Raw genomic sequence first — 15,659 nt, forward strand, 5'->3', positions numbered from 1 at the left:
CAATCTCAATTTTAATTACATTTTCAAATTCAAAATTGAGAATTTATCTTATATTCTGTAATTTTACACCGTTTAAATTAATTATTATTATTACTATTATTTCTACGTGTGTTAATGTATAGAGTATATGTTTATAAAGGAAAATGTGAGAAAGGGCGTAATTCTACAACCGATCATAAGATGAACATCTTAAACAATGTGGTTTCCAAGAACCATAAATTGATGATTGGTAAGAAGTTACATACAGTTTTCTTGTTCTGAAGTTGCCCATTCCCATCTATATCTTGTTCAGAGGGAGCATGGCCTGGGGTTGTTGTAGATTAAAAATAAATAAAAAGTAATTGAGGTCAATCTTCAATTCTTCATTAGCTAGCAAAACTCTACCACTTTGTTGAGCTCTAGGAGCTCAACCACTCAAACTCTCATTCATTTGCATTGACTAAAGCCTTTGACTTGTGTAAGATACCAAAGTCTGAAATTGTGGATATTATATATGGTACCCATTACCTAAATCATTGTCTTGCCAAATACTCCTAAATTTTTCAAATCTATCTATCTATATAACTATACTAAAATAGAATGCGCTTAATCTACAACTTGACACATGTCGCTCTGTGATTAAAAATCTTCCCGCTCAACTTCCCAACCCTAAATATATTAATTAAATCTTATTATGATTTTGCGATTAACCATATGTATATTGTAACACCCCAATAATTCTCTCTTTAAAACCTGTAAATACTTTTAATAATCTGCAAGAGAATTACTGACGTGCTACTGCCACGTGTTCAAACGTTAAGGCTAATTCAGAATTTAGTGGCGGAAAAACTAACTCAGTTTTAAATAAGTTTCAAAACCAATGATCAAAACTAAATTTAGTCTTATAAGCTGGAACCATTACGGCCCTTATTCAAAACCCAAATAAAAGTAGTAAATAAATCAAATCAGAGTTAAAATAAATACAACTTATGAAATGAAAGAAACTGTGAAAATATCCAACACTCCACTCAAAACCCCACCACCTTGATGCAAGTTCTGATTATGTATAAACCAGCGATTAATCTGCTCCCCAATATTACAAGTATAAAAATTGGATCATCACAGGGTCATTGAAAAGGCGAAGGCCATGACCAAGAAAAATACACACAAAAGCACGCAATCAGCAACGCTGAGTACATATAAGCTACGAAATATATCAAAGAGTCCCTAGCATGTTACTAAAAATAAATTAGCACACACAATATAATTATTGACTCTAACACATGCCTCAACTATTAACATTACTAAGACTTCACTAATTACTAACAATAATTCATTTCATTTCATTTCATTCATTGATTGGATTAAGCAATAGACCAGGTCGTCCCCCTATGCTCCATTTCGGAACATTAATGAAAGAAAACCCTATGCCTCCTTTCAGAAACATTAATAAACATCCAATGGCAGACGGGCGCGACTCCGTGGCCATAGCTAGTATGAGATCTCATCTAACTCCTTATAATTTTAAAAGTATTTGAAAACAAGAGACTCGTAGATCAGACGGCCTCTAAAAAGTACACAGCTAATACCCCGTGTACCCCAACCCCTGTTTGTCATTACTCTAGATGTGCACAAATCAAAAGTTTTATTGCTCATCCTTCTTGCACTTTACATGATTTACCAGTTTAAACTTGGTGATGACTCTAATGCAAAATAATACAATCAATCAAACATTAATCACTCAAGCAATTCAAATTTCCAATTCAATTCTTGATTTATTAGTGACAAACAATATTTATTATTGACTCTTTTAACTACCTCAGTGTATAAACACCTTAAGTGCATAAAGCACCTCAAATCCTCGACCTCGTCTTATAAGACTTTAATTCTTCCTTTACTCATTCCATTTCAATAAACATGAACGAGTATTAAAATAATTCATTCCACATATTCACGTACCTTTGCCTCTAAGCTCATCTTGCAAGTTAATGCATAAATAATGCTTACAAGATAAATTAATACGCAATTCTCATACATGAAACAAAACCAATTTTCACATTATTCACCAATCAAACTTACTACCATACAATTCCAACCGATTCACAAGTTTCCTAACATGATTCTAAGTCTTCCAAGTCCTTAAACATGTTTCTAGAGTCAAGATTTTCGTATCCTTGTACGTACCTTGAGTACACGAGTTGGTTGGCCACTTTAAAACTAGAAGTCACCTTCTACGAAGTTCTCTCCTAAACCAAACAATAATGGTTCAATCAATACCCAAGCAATATAATTTACAGCAATACTAACTTACTTTAAAACCCCTTAAACCATTGAAATAATGCTTTTAAATTACTCACAATAGTCAAAGTTAATTAATAATTCAATAGTTCAAGTATAAGTTTATATGTTAAAATCAAGAAAATATAGCTTATAACATAAAATTCCAGCAACTTTAAAGTAAGGATTATGATCTGGAAATTTAGTTTAACATTATAAAACAACCTCATAAACATCTCTAATTGAAATAATCATTATATAGTAGGTTAGTATGTTAAAAACCTAAAAATCCATCATAAAACCATGATTTAAAACCAAGATTAAAAATCTGAAAATTTAATGTAATAGTAGAATGTAAGAATATAAAAATTTAAACTTGAAATATATAATTAGAATTCAATTAGTTTTATAAAAACTCAATCAAAGCTTCAAAATTCAATTAAACAACACTTTAAAACCTTCATTTTTGCTAGAATTAAAAGCTTATATATTATTCTTAAAATTTCCTACATAAAAACATTAAAATACTTACTTATTAATAAAATTACAACAAGTTTAGAGCTTTATAAAAATTTGAAAATTTATTTTAAACATTAAACCTTCGTTAAAAATCAAAAACTGCCCGAAAACCATATTTAGAGGCTGAATTTGGCCACAAGAGGTTGGTGTTCACTACCAAAGGTAGTGAGTTTTGATTAAAACGTTGTTTAAACACGAAAAACACTATTCTTTTGTAAAAATCGGATGAGTTAGAATCTAAACGTGATTAATAGAAATTAAGAACGTAAATCAGAAATTGATTATGAAAAACTGAAAACTTGCTTTTGAACTAAACATCATCATAATCATAGTAGAATCACAATAAAATCATGCTTAAATTGAATAACTTTAGCAACACGTTTTTAAGCCCTAAAACCATGAAAATTAAATTTCATACCCTAATTTCTTAACTAAATAAATCTGAATTTTTGATGCATAATTTAAACATAATAAAACTTATAAATTTATAATCTTTTATAATTCATAAATAATCAAACCATAATAATAACAATTAAATAACAAAAATTGATAAAGATTTAAACTTGGGTTGAATTAACAAAAGAAGAGAAAACAAGAGGTAGGAAGAAAATAAGACTAACATTTTTGTGTGGAGGAAAATTTAGGGATTTATGGGGTATTTACAGGAGAGAATTGTAGGGTAGGATTGGGCCTCATGAAAATAATGAGCCAATTAAATAAACAAATGGGTTAGGCTTTGTTTTTTATAATAATGGATTGTAGGATATAGGTTCATAAAATAATTTAGCCTAGAATATTTTTTTACCCAAATTAATAATTTGAAAATTAAATTCTGGAAAAATACAAATAAATATTATAAATAAAATAAAATTTCATTTATAAAATATTTAAAAATAAGGGGGATTACATATATTGATATGGGAACAAAGTAAAGTATAATATAATAATATCAATTATTATACTAATAAGATCTATTAGTATAATATATATATATATATATATATATATATATATATATATTTTAAGGAAAATATGTTCATGTATTCATATAACTAAATATGGCAATATGGCAAAATATAGTACAATATAATATTACTAATTATTATACTAATAAAATCAATTATTATAATATATCAATATAATATATGAACAAAATTTTCTATTTTTTCATATATAGATTCGATTAAGATATCTTACGTATTTATTATATTTTTTAGTCTTGATATCTGACCACAAACAATAATGCAATTTATGATTAAAATATATATAGGCAATATGTATAGTACTATGTACTATCTTTCTTTTATCAATAGATTAGTAAAGTTGAATGCATTTTGTAGTCAATCTAATTTATAGAATTCGTGAATTTTTGTTCGAAAGTCTTTTTTCAAAAAATCATAAACAATTGAATGCACGATTACCATAATGATAACAATAGGAAAATGGGAGCAAGTATAGGTGCAAGTAGACTTGTCAATCGGGTCGACCGGGTCGGGTCGCTCTGGGTCACGGATCATTTAGGGTCAGGTCACGGGTCGAGAAATGCTCAAACCTAACCCAAAGTTTCGGTTTCAGGTCAACCCAATGGGTTTAGAACTATTTTATTTAATTTTTTTAGCTACTTTTTAGAAATTTCTGATTTTTTAAGCTTACTTTGCTATTTTTTTCCACTTTTTTAACCGAACATTTTCACCATATTATTTTTAGCCATTATACTACATAATTTAAACCGTCATCATTTTACCAAAGCACAATATATGTGGAGTATAATATCACCTGACATAATATTAGTAGACATATCAATCGGTGGCATGTCGGTGATGTGGGTTATGCGGATACAATCACTAGTATAAAAACAGAAATGAGCACCGCAAAATGCGCACCGATTTTTAAAAAACGGTGCCAAAAAAAATAGGCGGGATTGAGGGAAAGGGGAATTCGCACCGGTTCAAACCAAACCGGTGCGAAATGATGTTATTAGCACCAGTTCAAACCATGTACGAATTAAAAAAATAAAAAAATAAAAAGAGGGAAAGAGTAATCGCACCGATTCAAACCAATCTGATGCGAAATGTTGTTATTAGAACCGGTTCAAACCGGTGTGAATTAAAAAAAATAAAAAAAAAATAAAAAAATAAAAAAATAAAAAAAAATCGGATGGCTTCTCTTCTTCTTCTTTCTTTCCCCCTGCTTTTTTCATTTTTGTTTTCCCTCCGAAGTTTTCATTTTTCTTCCTTTGGAGCTTTTCACTTTTACGCTGCACCTCCTTCTCTCTCCATATCTATCCTCCATTGAAGCACATGCTCTTAAATCTCCATTGAAGCGGATTCTGAGCTTTCTCACCTCCATTGAAGCAGCTTCAAGGTAAGATTTTTCTTTTGTCCTTTTTAAATTATTGAATTCTAATTTTGCAATCTAGGGTTTGTCGTTGATTTGATTTTCAGTATAGTAATTTTAGGGTTCTTGTAATATAGGGTTCTTGTAAGCTTTCTCACCTGCACGCACGACTCCACCTCAACCACTACCACCACCTGCAACAAGACCCCTTCCACCACAGCTGATTATTGATTGTTGAAGTGTTGAAAACTTGAAATGCGGAATGTCTATTGTTTTAGAGTGTTTATCAATGGAGGTTGTTCTTGAGGTAGCTAATATGTACTACATTGTTCTCATGTTCTGTAATTAGTGTAATCTGTACATTGTTCTTGACTTCTTGTTATGGGTTATCGTCGATTTATTGCGGAAGTAGATTAGAAGGGGGTAATCTGTACATTCACAACAGACTTCTTGTCACGGCGGCACGGCCTCGAACAGTAGACCTGGTATCTAGTCAGCTTGCCTTTTTGGTTTCCTTTAATGCGTATTGCTGGCTTGTTGTGAATTACTGTGATGGTGAATGTTGTCTTTCATTGCTGTCGAAATTGTCGAATTGTGATTTGTGAATGTTGTCGAAATTGTCTAATTGTGAATGTTGTCGAAATTGTCTAATTGACTAATTGTGAATGTTGTCTTTCATTTTTTGTCTAATTGCATTTGTTGAATTGCTGCCTAACTGCCTAACTGCCTTCCTTTTGCCTAAATTGTCTATATTATATGTTTCTTTTTGTGAATTTTAGGTGGTTTAATGGGAAATTTTGAAAAAATTAGAGATTAGTAACTTTGTTAGTTATTTGAATTTTGGTATGTAAAATATAATGTGGTTGAATTAGTGATTAGCAATTGTGTTATAAATTAGTGAATAAATTAGTGAAATTACATTAATTAGTCTAAATTTTAAATAAATTAGTGATTAGCAATTGTTAGTTTAATTAATGATGCGTTATACTTTAGCAATGTATGTAGGTATTTACTAACTTTTGTTTTTTGTTTTGTTTTTTTATAGATTCATATATGTGAAGCACAAGTTTAACTTGAAGACTACATATTTAGCTCAAGTGGGAAGTAGAAAGAGTACATCCATTGTACTAGCTATATTGGTATGAATTAGGGGAGAGCATGGGACGGGTACCCGTTCCACTAACGTTATTCGTTCGGGGACCCGATAACCGTTAAGGCTAAAACCGATACCCGAAACCGTTCCGATAAGGTTCGGGTACCCGTAAATTCGAATACCCGAAAATACGGGTACCCGAACCAAATATCTGAACCGAACCAATAAGCTAAATTTTTATTTTTGGGTCTTTTTATTTATTTAAAACTTGCTTTGCAATTTGTTTTTAGATGCTTTTTACTAGTTTTTTTTTTACTTCCTATTTTTTGAAATATAACAATTGAACTTAAATACACAAATAACAAAAATGATTACAACTAATCAACTATCGCTACCTTCCGCTTTGGCAACCTACCAATCGTCCAATCCCTGTCCTTAAGGCTGCTGCTTCCTTACCTCTCCTACCTGGCTGCCTGTCCTCCTTTTACCCACCTGCTTAATAATATTTTTGTTCAAACTTCCACCTGTTTTTCTAGTATTAATTATTGTTATTAGTACTTTGATTTTTTTTGTAACAAATAACAGCCTAATAGGCTGATATTTAAACCTGAATACACATAACACAACACATCAACCCGATTACAAAAGAACAAATACTTGATACAAACATACTGTTTCTTTAAAAAAAAAAGTCCATAGTTAACAATAATAAACCAATACATAACAAAAAAAAAAGTCCATAGTTTATAGTTTTAAAAACAAAACTAGTCCATAGTAAACATAATTCATAAAATACTCCAAGCCTTCAATGACTTCCGGCCTTCAATACAATCACCACCAACCTTCATGATTATAAGTTGCTGCCTCTAATCATCATCAACAAAGAGAGAATGTTCCTTACCAAGAGGTAACATTTCTTAAAAAAAAAAAAAAAAAAAAAAAAAGTTAATGAATAATTAACAAGAAGATAATGAGATTAAAAAAGAGAGAAAATATTTAAATGTTACCTGATTCAATATTTTCCATATCTTCAAGTCTCTCCTCAAGTATAAGAGGACCTTGAGATGTAAGTAACCAATCCTGTGCACAAATCAAGGCTTCAACCATCTTAGTTGAGAGTGAGCTACGAAATGAATCAAGCACTCGACCACCAGTGCTAAAAGCTGATTCGGAAGCGACTGTTGACACGGGAATGGCAAGTACATCTCTACCCATGAGAGCTATTGTTGGGTACCTTTCACCATATTTTTTCCACCACCCCAAACAATCAAAGCTTTTTCCGACAGGATTAACTTCTCAATCATCTTCTAAATACTTGGCGAACTCATTTTTCCCCTGTACTCCAACACATGAACCCACCTCCTTTTCAAATTCTAATTCCGCAACATCTACATCAGAATCCATATCTTCTACTTCCTCCGGAAAATCAGAAGTTTTAGGGGGAATGGACTCATTTGGAGGGTTTTCAAAAACATAAAGTTTATACATGTCATTCAGAGTTTGCATCACTTTATCACACAAGTATTTAGCTTTTTCAGAATCATATTGTTGATTAATTGCCCATTTAGTATATCCCATTTTCCGCCTAGGATCAAGAATGATAGCAATATACAACAAGAGATTCACATTATCAACATTTTCCCAATACTTGTCATACTTTTTCTTCATTCCACTAGCCATTAAACTTACCCCCACATCATTACTCAACACTTTTTTCTTGATTAACACACTAATCCCAACAAGTTCTTGTAAATACACATTAGAGGTGATATACAACGAGCCGGAAACTCGTAGAGTAGCACCATAGAATATTTTAAGTAAAGGAAGAAAAGAAGCAACAGAATCCCAATCACTAGGTTCAGGCACCCACCCCATCTGACTTCTGTAACTCATACCTAAATTTACCACCATCTGAACATTCAAGCAAATCAAAATCCCTACGAAATGCCAAAGCACCTTCTAACATTAAATAAGTAGAATTCCACCTAGTATCCACATCTAAACAGAGAAAACGTTTTGACTCCAACTTTTCTTGTTTACCAAAACTCATAAACTTTTGCAATCTAGCACCCGATGATCTTACATACCTAACAGCACAACAAATTCTTTTTATTGACACATCACTTTCTTTCAATCCTTCTTTAACGGTTAAACTTAATATGTGAGCACAACATCTCATGTGCAAAAACCGACCACCCAAAACTAAAGTCTTCCAACTTTCAGACCTCCTTTTCAAATATTGAATGCCAACATCATTTGAACTTGCATTATCTACAGTGACAGTCATTACTCTAGAAAACCCCATTCAAGTAGACACTTTTGGACAGATTTACCAATTGTTTCACCAGAATGACCAGCAATTATACAAAAATTAATTATTTTTTTGTGCAATTTCCAATTTTGGTCAATAAAGTGAGCGGTTAAACACATGTAATTCATATTTTGGCAAGAAGTCCAAGTATCAGTGGTGAGACTTATATACGTGAAGTACACTTGCTAAAAAAAACTTTTCAAACTTTTTTTTTCATCCAAATAAATCCTAAAACAATCTCTAGTCACTGTCCATTGAGAAGGAATAATGAAGAAGGGTTGTGTTACCTTCATAAAGTTGCGAAAACCTTCATGCTCCACCATTCGAAAAGACATTTCATCCATAATCACCATCTTTGCCAGAGCTTTCCTACTATCTTCTTGATTGAATTTCCACAACTCAAGTCTACCTTTTTTTTATCCACAAGATTCCCATCAAGAGTTTGTTGACTAAGGGACAATAGTTGCTGATTTTGATCAATGTTTGGGGGGTATTCCTTACATCGCTTTATGTGGTTCTTCATGCCGGAGGTACCTTGAAGTGATGCACAGCCAATTAATGTATGACAATAGATACATTCAGCCTTGTTTTCTCCATCCTTCTTTATAAAATGCTTCCAATGAGGAGAGCGCCTTTTTCTAGTTTTTTTTTAAGTTTCACCTAAGGGGGCAGCAGCATCAACAGCTCCAGAAGGTTGGTTTGATTGATTTTGCTGCTCAAAGGGGTCATTATTTTCCGTCATTGGACAAGGGTCATACTCCCAAGGCTCGGGAGGAGGACTTGGAATTGAATTGGGGGAGCTTGACTTGTAGCCGATGAGTCTTCCATATCCCCATTACTTCTAGATTCCATACACTCCTACAAATGAACAAAACAAATAAGTTCAATCATGTATACACAAATAACAAGAATGAGTCATAGCTAACAATGGTACCACCAAAGTTCACATACCATAAACAAATAAATGAACAGCTAGTTTACTCAACATTTGAATGAAGGCCGATGATATATGGAGTTGGAGCATCAACGTAGTCCACTCCTTTTGAGAAGAGTAACGAAATGTAGACAATCTTTATAAGAGAAACTAGAAATCAGTGATTATGATATTTTATATTAGAAAGATTACACTAAGCATAATTGAAGGCTTTATAGTTTGAGTACTCACTTCTCAACAACAAGAAAACACAAATCCCATTCAACTAGCACTAAGAAAAGTAGAAGACTTTATATATATAAAAAAAATATAAATAAATAAATAAATAAAAAATAAAAAGTTCCTTTATAAAAAGAACAGTCTCTGAGAAAGAAGTTAAACAAGTTAAGGAATAGAAACCCTTTTTCCAGGACCCATGAGGCCATAGAGCCTCGCAAATGGGTGTATTAACAGATCCACCTTACAGTCATAACCCATAAGTCAGTCATTATAAAATGAAAAATAGGTGAGTTCTATTAAATTCAAAGGAAACGTCTGACATAATTTATAAGAAAACAACATATACCAATATCAACATCAGCCCAGTTCTTCTAAGTTCTAACACAATGTAGCAGGTAGTTGTGATACCTATAATTAAAATTAAGTATATAAAAAAAATAATAATAACAATGATAAATTAGTATTTGTCTATGAAAATAAACTGTTGATAAGCTTAAGTTTCCATTTTTTTTCTTTGTGAACAGCTTACCATCTACTTATCAATAATGATGAGGAATGCATTCACTATAATCAACAACAAAGTTTTATCTCTAAAATGTTAATTAGCAAGTGACATTTCTAAAACAACAGTACAACCATTTAACTTTTGACGGTCAAAGAGAGAGAGTTGTGTTGTTATCTTCTCGACAAGAAATGCTAGAATGGCACCAATAAAACACAGGCAAGGTTATACAATCAATGCAATCAATAATCAGATTGTCTAATGTCTACTATACATAAGAAAAGAAGGGAGCCAAGAATGGGGGTTTTTAGCTTCTCATTAGAAGAATGACTGATCAAAAATTTCTTTTAAACAGCAAAAATAAATACAAAACAGGTCACTTCCAGTATCAAATATTCTATATTTGATTTGATTTGATTGAGTTAGCTATGGTTCTCAGAATTTTTTAAGCCCGATTGTAAGTTAGTAACCTCAATTTTAACCCCCACAACAAATAAGATGCATACATACTTTTTACACTACCCAGTTACAGAAAAGAGGAGTATAACAGTATAACACGCAATGGTACCACTGATTATCTTAGTCTGATGCACATTACCCCTTCTAGAACCATTGATTGGTGTATGAATGAACTACTCATATTAAAACTAAATTAAGTCATTAAGATTGTGAGATAGAACCAGATACGACCAATAGCCAAATTCATGATTCTTCTTACTATCAGCAACATCAATCCCACCTTACTCACTCATCCAAATCTAACAAACACAACTTGACAAAAAAAAAAAAAACCCTCAATTCTGAAAACCAAAATTAGTATCATTCCTCAAAAAAGCAAAATAATAGTATCACAATAAAAAAAAATTAGGAAAAATTAACATTTATGAATCCGAAAATCAAACCACAAATAATATAAAATGTAAATTACCTCAATAGTTGCTTCGAGTCTTCGACGGAGGAGTGAAACCTCAGAAGCCGCTTCGATGGAGAAGTCGAAGTACGCTTCAATGGAGGAGATGAAGGGGTTAAGCGACGCAGCGTAAACGTGAAAAGGCCCCAAAGTTCGAAGAACCCTAAATTGAACCAAGGATCTGGAAAAACAAGAGTTTAGGGTTAATTAGGGTTTTTCACTTTCTTGTTTCATTGATTTTCTTTTTTTTTTTTTTTTGAAAATCTCAAATGTCAGTTTTTTTTTTTTTCTTTTATAAAAAAAGGATTTTCGGGAAATTCGGGTACCCAAAAAAGCGTTAACGGGTACCCGCAACCCGTCCCGTTAAATTCTTAACGGTTCGGTTATCCGTCCCGTTTTCTTTTAACGGTTCGGGAACCCAATTTTTCGGTTCGGTAATGGTTCGGTTTTTTGGATTTTTTTGCTCAGCCCTAGTATGAATCATAAACTTTACTAAGCTATATTTCTTTCTCTTTATCCATTTAATAAAAGTTTTTTCATGCTATTACAACTTGTGTATTGTTTAATGACAAATAAAAACAATATATAAAATGCTTGCATCATCATATGCCTAGATACCTGCTCAAGGCTTTCTCATTAGGAGAAAGTCTTGAATAGTCCCCAGTTGGGACTGTTCTTGAACGTTTATTCTCACTTAGGTGGTGAATGTATGTCTTTTTTTTCAATTTTAAGGAACATCTTGGCTTACCATTTCCTCACCATGTTCTCTGGGTACATATGTGGGTAAGTAATTATCTACATCGTGTACTTGAGAATAAAAACTTGAGGTGGCATGCAGAGGGAAGAAAGAAAAACAGAATGTTGAAGCATCCAGCCGACTCCCCGCAATGGAAGAACATTGATATGAAGTTTGGGAAATTTGGTGATGAAGTCAAAAAAGTCAAGGCTTGGGTTGTGCACGGACGAGATGAATCCATTTGACACTCTTAGTACCCAACACATCACATGGCCGGTACTTTTAGTGATCTACAATTTGTCTCCATGGTTGTGCATGAAACGTAAGTATGTAATGCTTTCACTACTAATAATGGGGCCAAGGTAACTTGGAAACGACATAGATGTTTATCTTGCGCCACTTTTTGACGATTTGAGAAAGATGTAGGACGAAAGGGTTTCCGTTTTTTATGCTCATAAGAATGAGATATTCACATTGCGTGCAGCTCTTATGTGGACCGTTAATGATTTTTCTGCATATGGAAACTTGTCTGGGTACAAAAACAAAGGAAAAAAAAAAAGCATGCCCCATTTGTATTGATGACACACCAAGCATGCGCCTTGATCATTCTCACAAAGAGGTGTACGTGCGGACTCGAAGGTTGCTCAGGCGCAATCACCCGTACCGTAGGCAGAAAAAGGTTTTCAGTGGGACAGCTGAAGAGGGGACTGCGCCTAGGCCATTGACTGGTGAGGAGGTTTATGCTTGAGTTAAGGGTATATGAACGGTATTTGGGAAAACAGAAAAAGCTCGAACCCAATTGCTCTCTTAAAAAAAGAATCAATCTTTTGGAAGCTTCCGTACTATAAAGAACATGACATTAGGCACTGTCTTGATGTGATGCATATAGAGAAGAATGTGTGTGATGCTCTTGTGGGAACGCTATTGAATATTCAAGGCAAAACAAAGGATGGAAAGGGTGCACTGTTAGATTTGGAAAAGATGGGGGTTCGTCCAAAATTGTGGGCTCAGGAAAAGGTTAGAAAAAGAAAGGAACAGGAAAAGGAAAATGAAATGAGTTTGAAAAAAGGAAAGGGGAAGAGCAAGGGAAATGGAAAGGCCACGGATGCGTCGAAAAAGAAATATGAGGGAAAAGCCAAGGATGAAAAGACTTATTTACCTCCGGCTTGCTACACATTGTCAAGGGTAGAAAAATGGATGTTTTGTGCATGTCTGTACGGCATTAAGGTTCCATCAGGGTACGCATCTAACATGAAAAGCTTTGTATCCTTAAATGGAGAATTGAAGCTGACAAGTATGAAATCTCATGATTGTCACGTTATGATGCAAGTGTTCCTACCAATTGCAATACGTGGTATTTTAACGAAGCACGTGAGGGAAGCTATTACAAGACTTTGTTCGTTTTTCAATACAATATGCAGCAAAGTGCTTGATCCTTGTACACTTGATGCTTTGCAGGCGGATGTGGTTGTGACTTTGTGCAAATTTGAGATGTACTTCCCACCCTCATTTTTTGACATAATGGTGCATCTGATTCTTCATTTGGTGACTGAGATTAAGTTGTGCGGTGCAGTGTTCATGAGGTGGTGCTATCCTTTTGAAAGACACATGGGTACATTGCAAAATAAAGTAAGGAATCGGGGTCACCCGGAAGGAAGTATGATTCAAGGGACCGTGGGTGAGGAGATTAGTAATTTTGTGGCCGACTATATAGCCGTTGCTGAACCTATTGGTCTTCCTACTGCTCGACATGAAGGGAGACTTGATGGTCATGGCACAATTGGGTCGAAACAAATGTCCCATGACCGAGATAAGTTCTTACAAGCACACCTATATGTGTTGCACCATGTTGCAGATGTTCACCCATATTTAGACGAGCACATGGCTAGTTAGCGTGATGAATTTCCATCGAAAAGCGAAAGGGCACTGATGCAGTTGCATAATAAGAGGTCTGTGAGTTGGTTTCGTGATCAAGTGATGGGTCGATTAGATGAGAGTGTCACTGATACAATAAGGTGGCTTGCTTATGGTCCTAGGGATGAAATTCGCTCATTTGAGGGATATGACATAAATTAGTACACTTTTTGGACTGAGCATCAGGATTTGAAATCTTCCTCGACCAGTGGTGTAACACTTGTGACATCGCCAAGGGAGTTTGCAAGTGCTAAGGATAAATCACCCGTTGATGCAGAGTTGTCATACTATGGTCGAATTCAAGAAATATAGGAGCTTGATTATTGTAACTTCATGGTTGCTCTTTTCCAATGTAAGTGGGTTGATAATATCAGGCGTAACGTCAAATATGATGACTTCACTCTTGTAGATCTTGGCCACCTGAATGATAGTGCGGAACCATTCATCCTTGCATCTCAAGCTAAGCAAGTGTTCTACGTAACTGACCTAGTCGATTCAAAATGGTTTATTGTGCTAGCCGGCAAAAGAAGAATCCTAGGCATTGGAGATGTTGAGGATGAAGAAGAATATGATGCGTTTGATGATTTAGTATCTTTCACTATTCCTAGACATGTTGTACCAAATGACATAGACAACCAAGCAAATTATATGCGATCAGACCACAACGAAGGAATATTAGATTGAGGTACTATTCTTTGTGATTTTGAAATTGTAGGCGTTGAAAGTATTATAAAAGTACAAGTTAGGTGATTTAAAGAATTATTTTGGTAAAAATGAATGAAAGTGTTAACTTACTTTCCCATTTTTCACATTTTCTTTTAAATGATTGAAGTAACTCTTAAAACATGTGAAATATGGAATAAAAATGACCTATATGTTAACTTACTTGCCAATTTTTTATGTTGATTTGTATTATAATTCATAATTTATATTTGATTATAACTTTACCTAACAAATTTATTTATATTAAAACTAATAACGTGTTATGTTTGTAATGGAAGGTGTTTATATCTCATGGAGGACGATGAGGACCGTAAGTGTGTAGAGGATATGGAGGATGATGATGATGATTTCCATGAGGATGGGGACGAGCTTTATGATGTCAACAAGGAGAATGATTTGGGTGAGCCAGAAGATCAGGCTCAGGATGAGTTTGAGCGTAGGCTTGATGAATTTGAAATTTCAGCTGAACATGCGCCTCCCCAAACTCAAAGCCAAGGACAAGGTCAAATGAACAACACAGGTGGTGGAGGGGGGGTGAAGGCAACGGCTAAGAAAAAGGTTAGGGGTCCAACGACAAGTTTTAAGAAACCCGCCTGTCCCATGGTCCTGGAGTATGACAAGGTAGGCCAACCTACGGGCAAATGGCGTTGTCAATATGTTGTTCACGTTGGCATATGTGCGCGCAAAATCCCCATTACACTTGGTTGGCGGCAAGTATCTCCAGGCTTGATTCAAACATTTTGGAATGATACAAGGGCAAGTGTTTTGTTGGCACATTTACACAATTATAAATACCTTCACCTTATTATTATTTAAAAGGTGAAACTAATAATCGTTTTTATTTGTGCTTGTAGAGTCTGTTTAATATTCCTAATGATGCCGCCAAGCGAAGGGTGTTTTAATCTTTACTAGCGGAAAGATTCAGAGGCTTCAAGACCACCTTAGTTCGTGGGTGGATCACTAAGAGAGTTGTGAGAAAACCAAAGAAGAAGAAAGCTTGCAAGGGAAAGGATAATGGAGGTGGAAATGATGAAGTTATCGATGAAGAGCATTCCCATGGCAAAAATGGCCAAGCGTATCGAAGGATGATTGGGAAGATTTTGTTCTTCAAAGAAGTCAAAAGGAAGCAATTGTAAGTTTGGGTAAATCTGATGACAATTGTATAATATATTGACTCTTTTTGAAGTAATGAAACTAACATTTCT

The 15,659-nt window shown here is 34.0% G+C and overlaps 1 protein-coding gene across 2 annotated transcripts; it reads right to left on the reverse strand.

The window, feature by feature from the left end:
- Nucleotides 1–6,859: 6,859 nt before the first annotated feature.
- Nucleotides 6,860–9,322, reverse strand: LOC110716812 (zinc finger BED domain-containing protein RICESLEEPER 4-like). 2 transcript variants are annotated; one of them, XM_021895455.1, is made up of 2 exons: nucleotides 7,213–9,322; nucleotides 6,860–7,101 (listed from the first exon to the last, which is right to left on the reverse strand). In XM_021895455.1, exon 1 carries the CDS (start codon nucleotides 8,114–8,116, stop codon nucleotides 7,502–7,504), a length of 615 nt encoding a protein of 204 aa, XP_021751147.1. In that variant the 5' UTR covers nucleotides 8,117–9,322; the 3' UTR covers nucleotides 6,860–7,101; nucleotides 7,213–7,501. The 2 variants fall into 2 exon arrangements, with proteins under 2 accessions (XP_021751147.1, XP_021751146.1); XM_021895454.1 differs by having other exon boundaries at nucleotides 6,860–7,121.
- Nucleotides 9,323–15,659: the final 6,337 nt, after the last annotated feature.

The sequence above is a fragment of the Chenopodium quinoa genome, unplaced genomic scaffold (assembly GCF_001683475.1).
Source record: "Chenopodium quinoa cultivar QQ74 unplaced genomic scaffold, ASM168347v1, whole genome shotgun sequence".
NCBI lineage: Eukaryota > Viridiplantae > Streptophyta > Magnoliopsida > Caryophyllales > Amaranthaceae > Chenopodium > Chenopodium quinoa.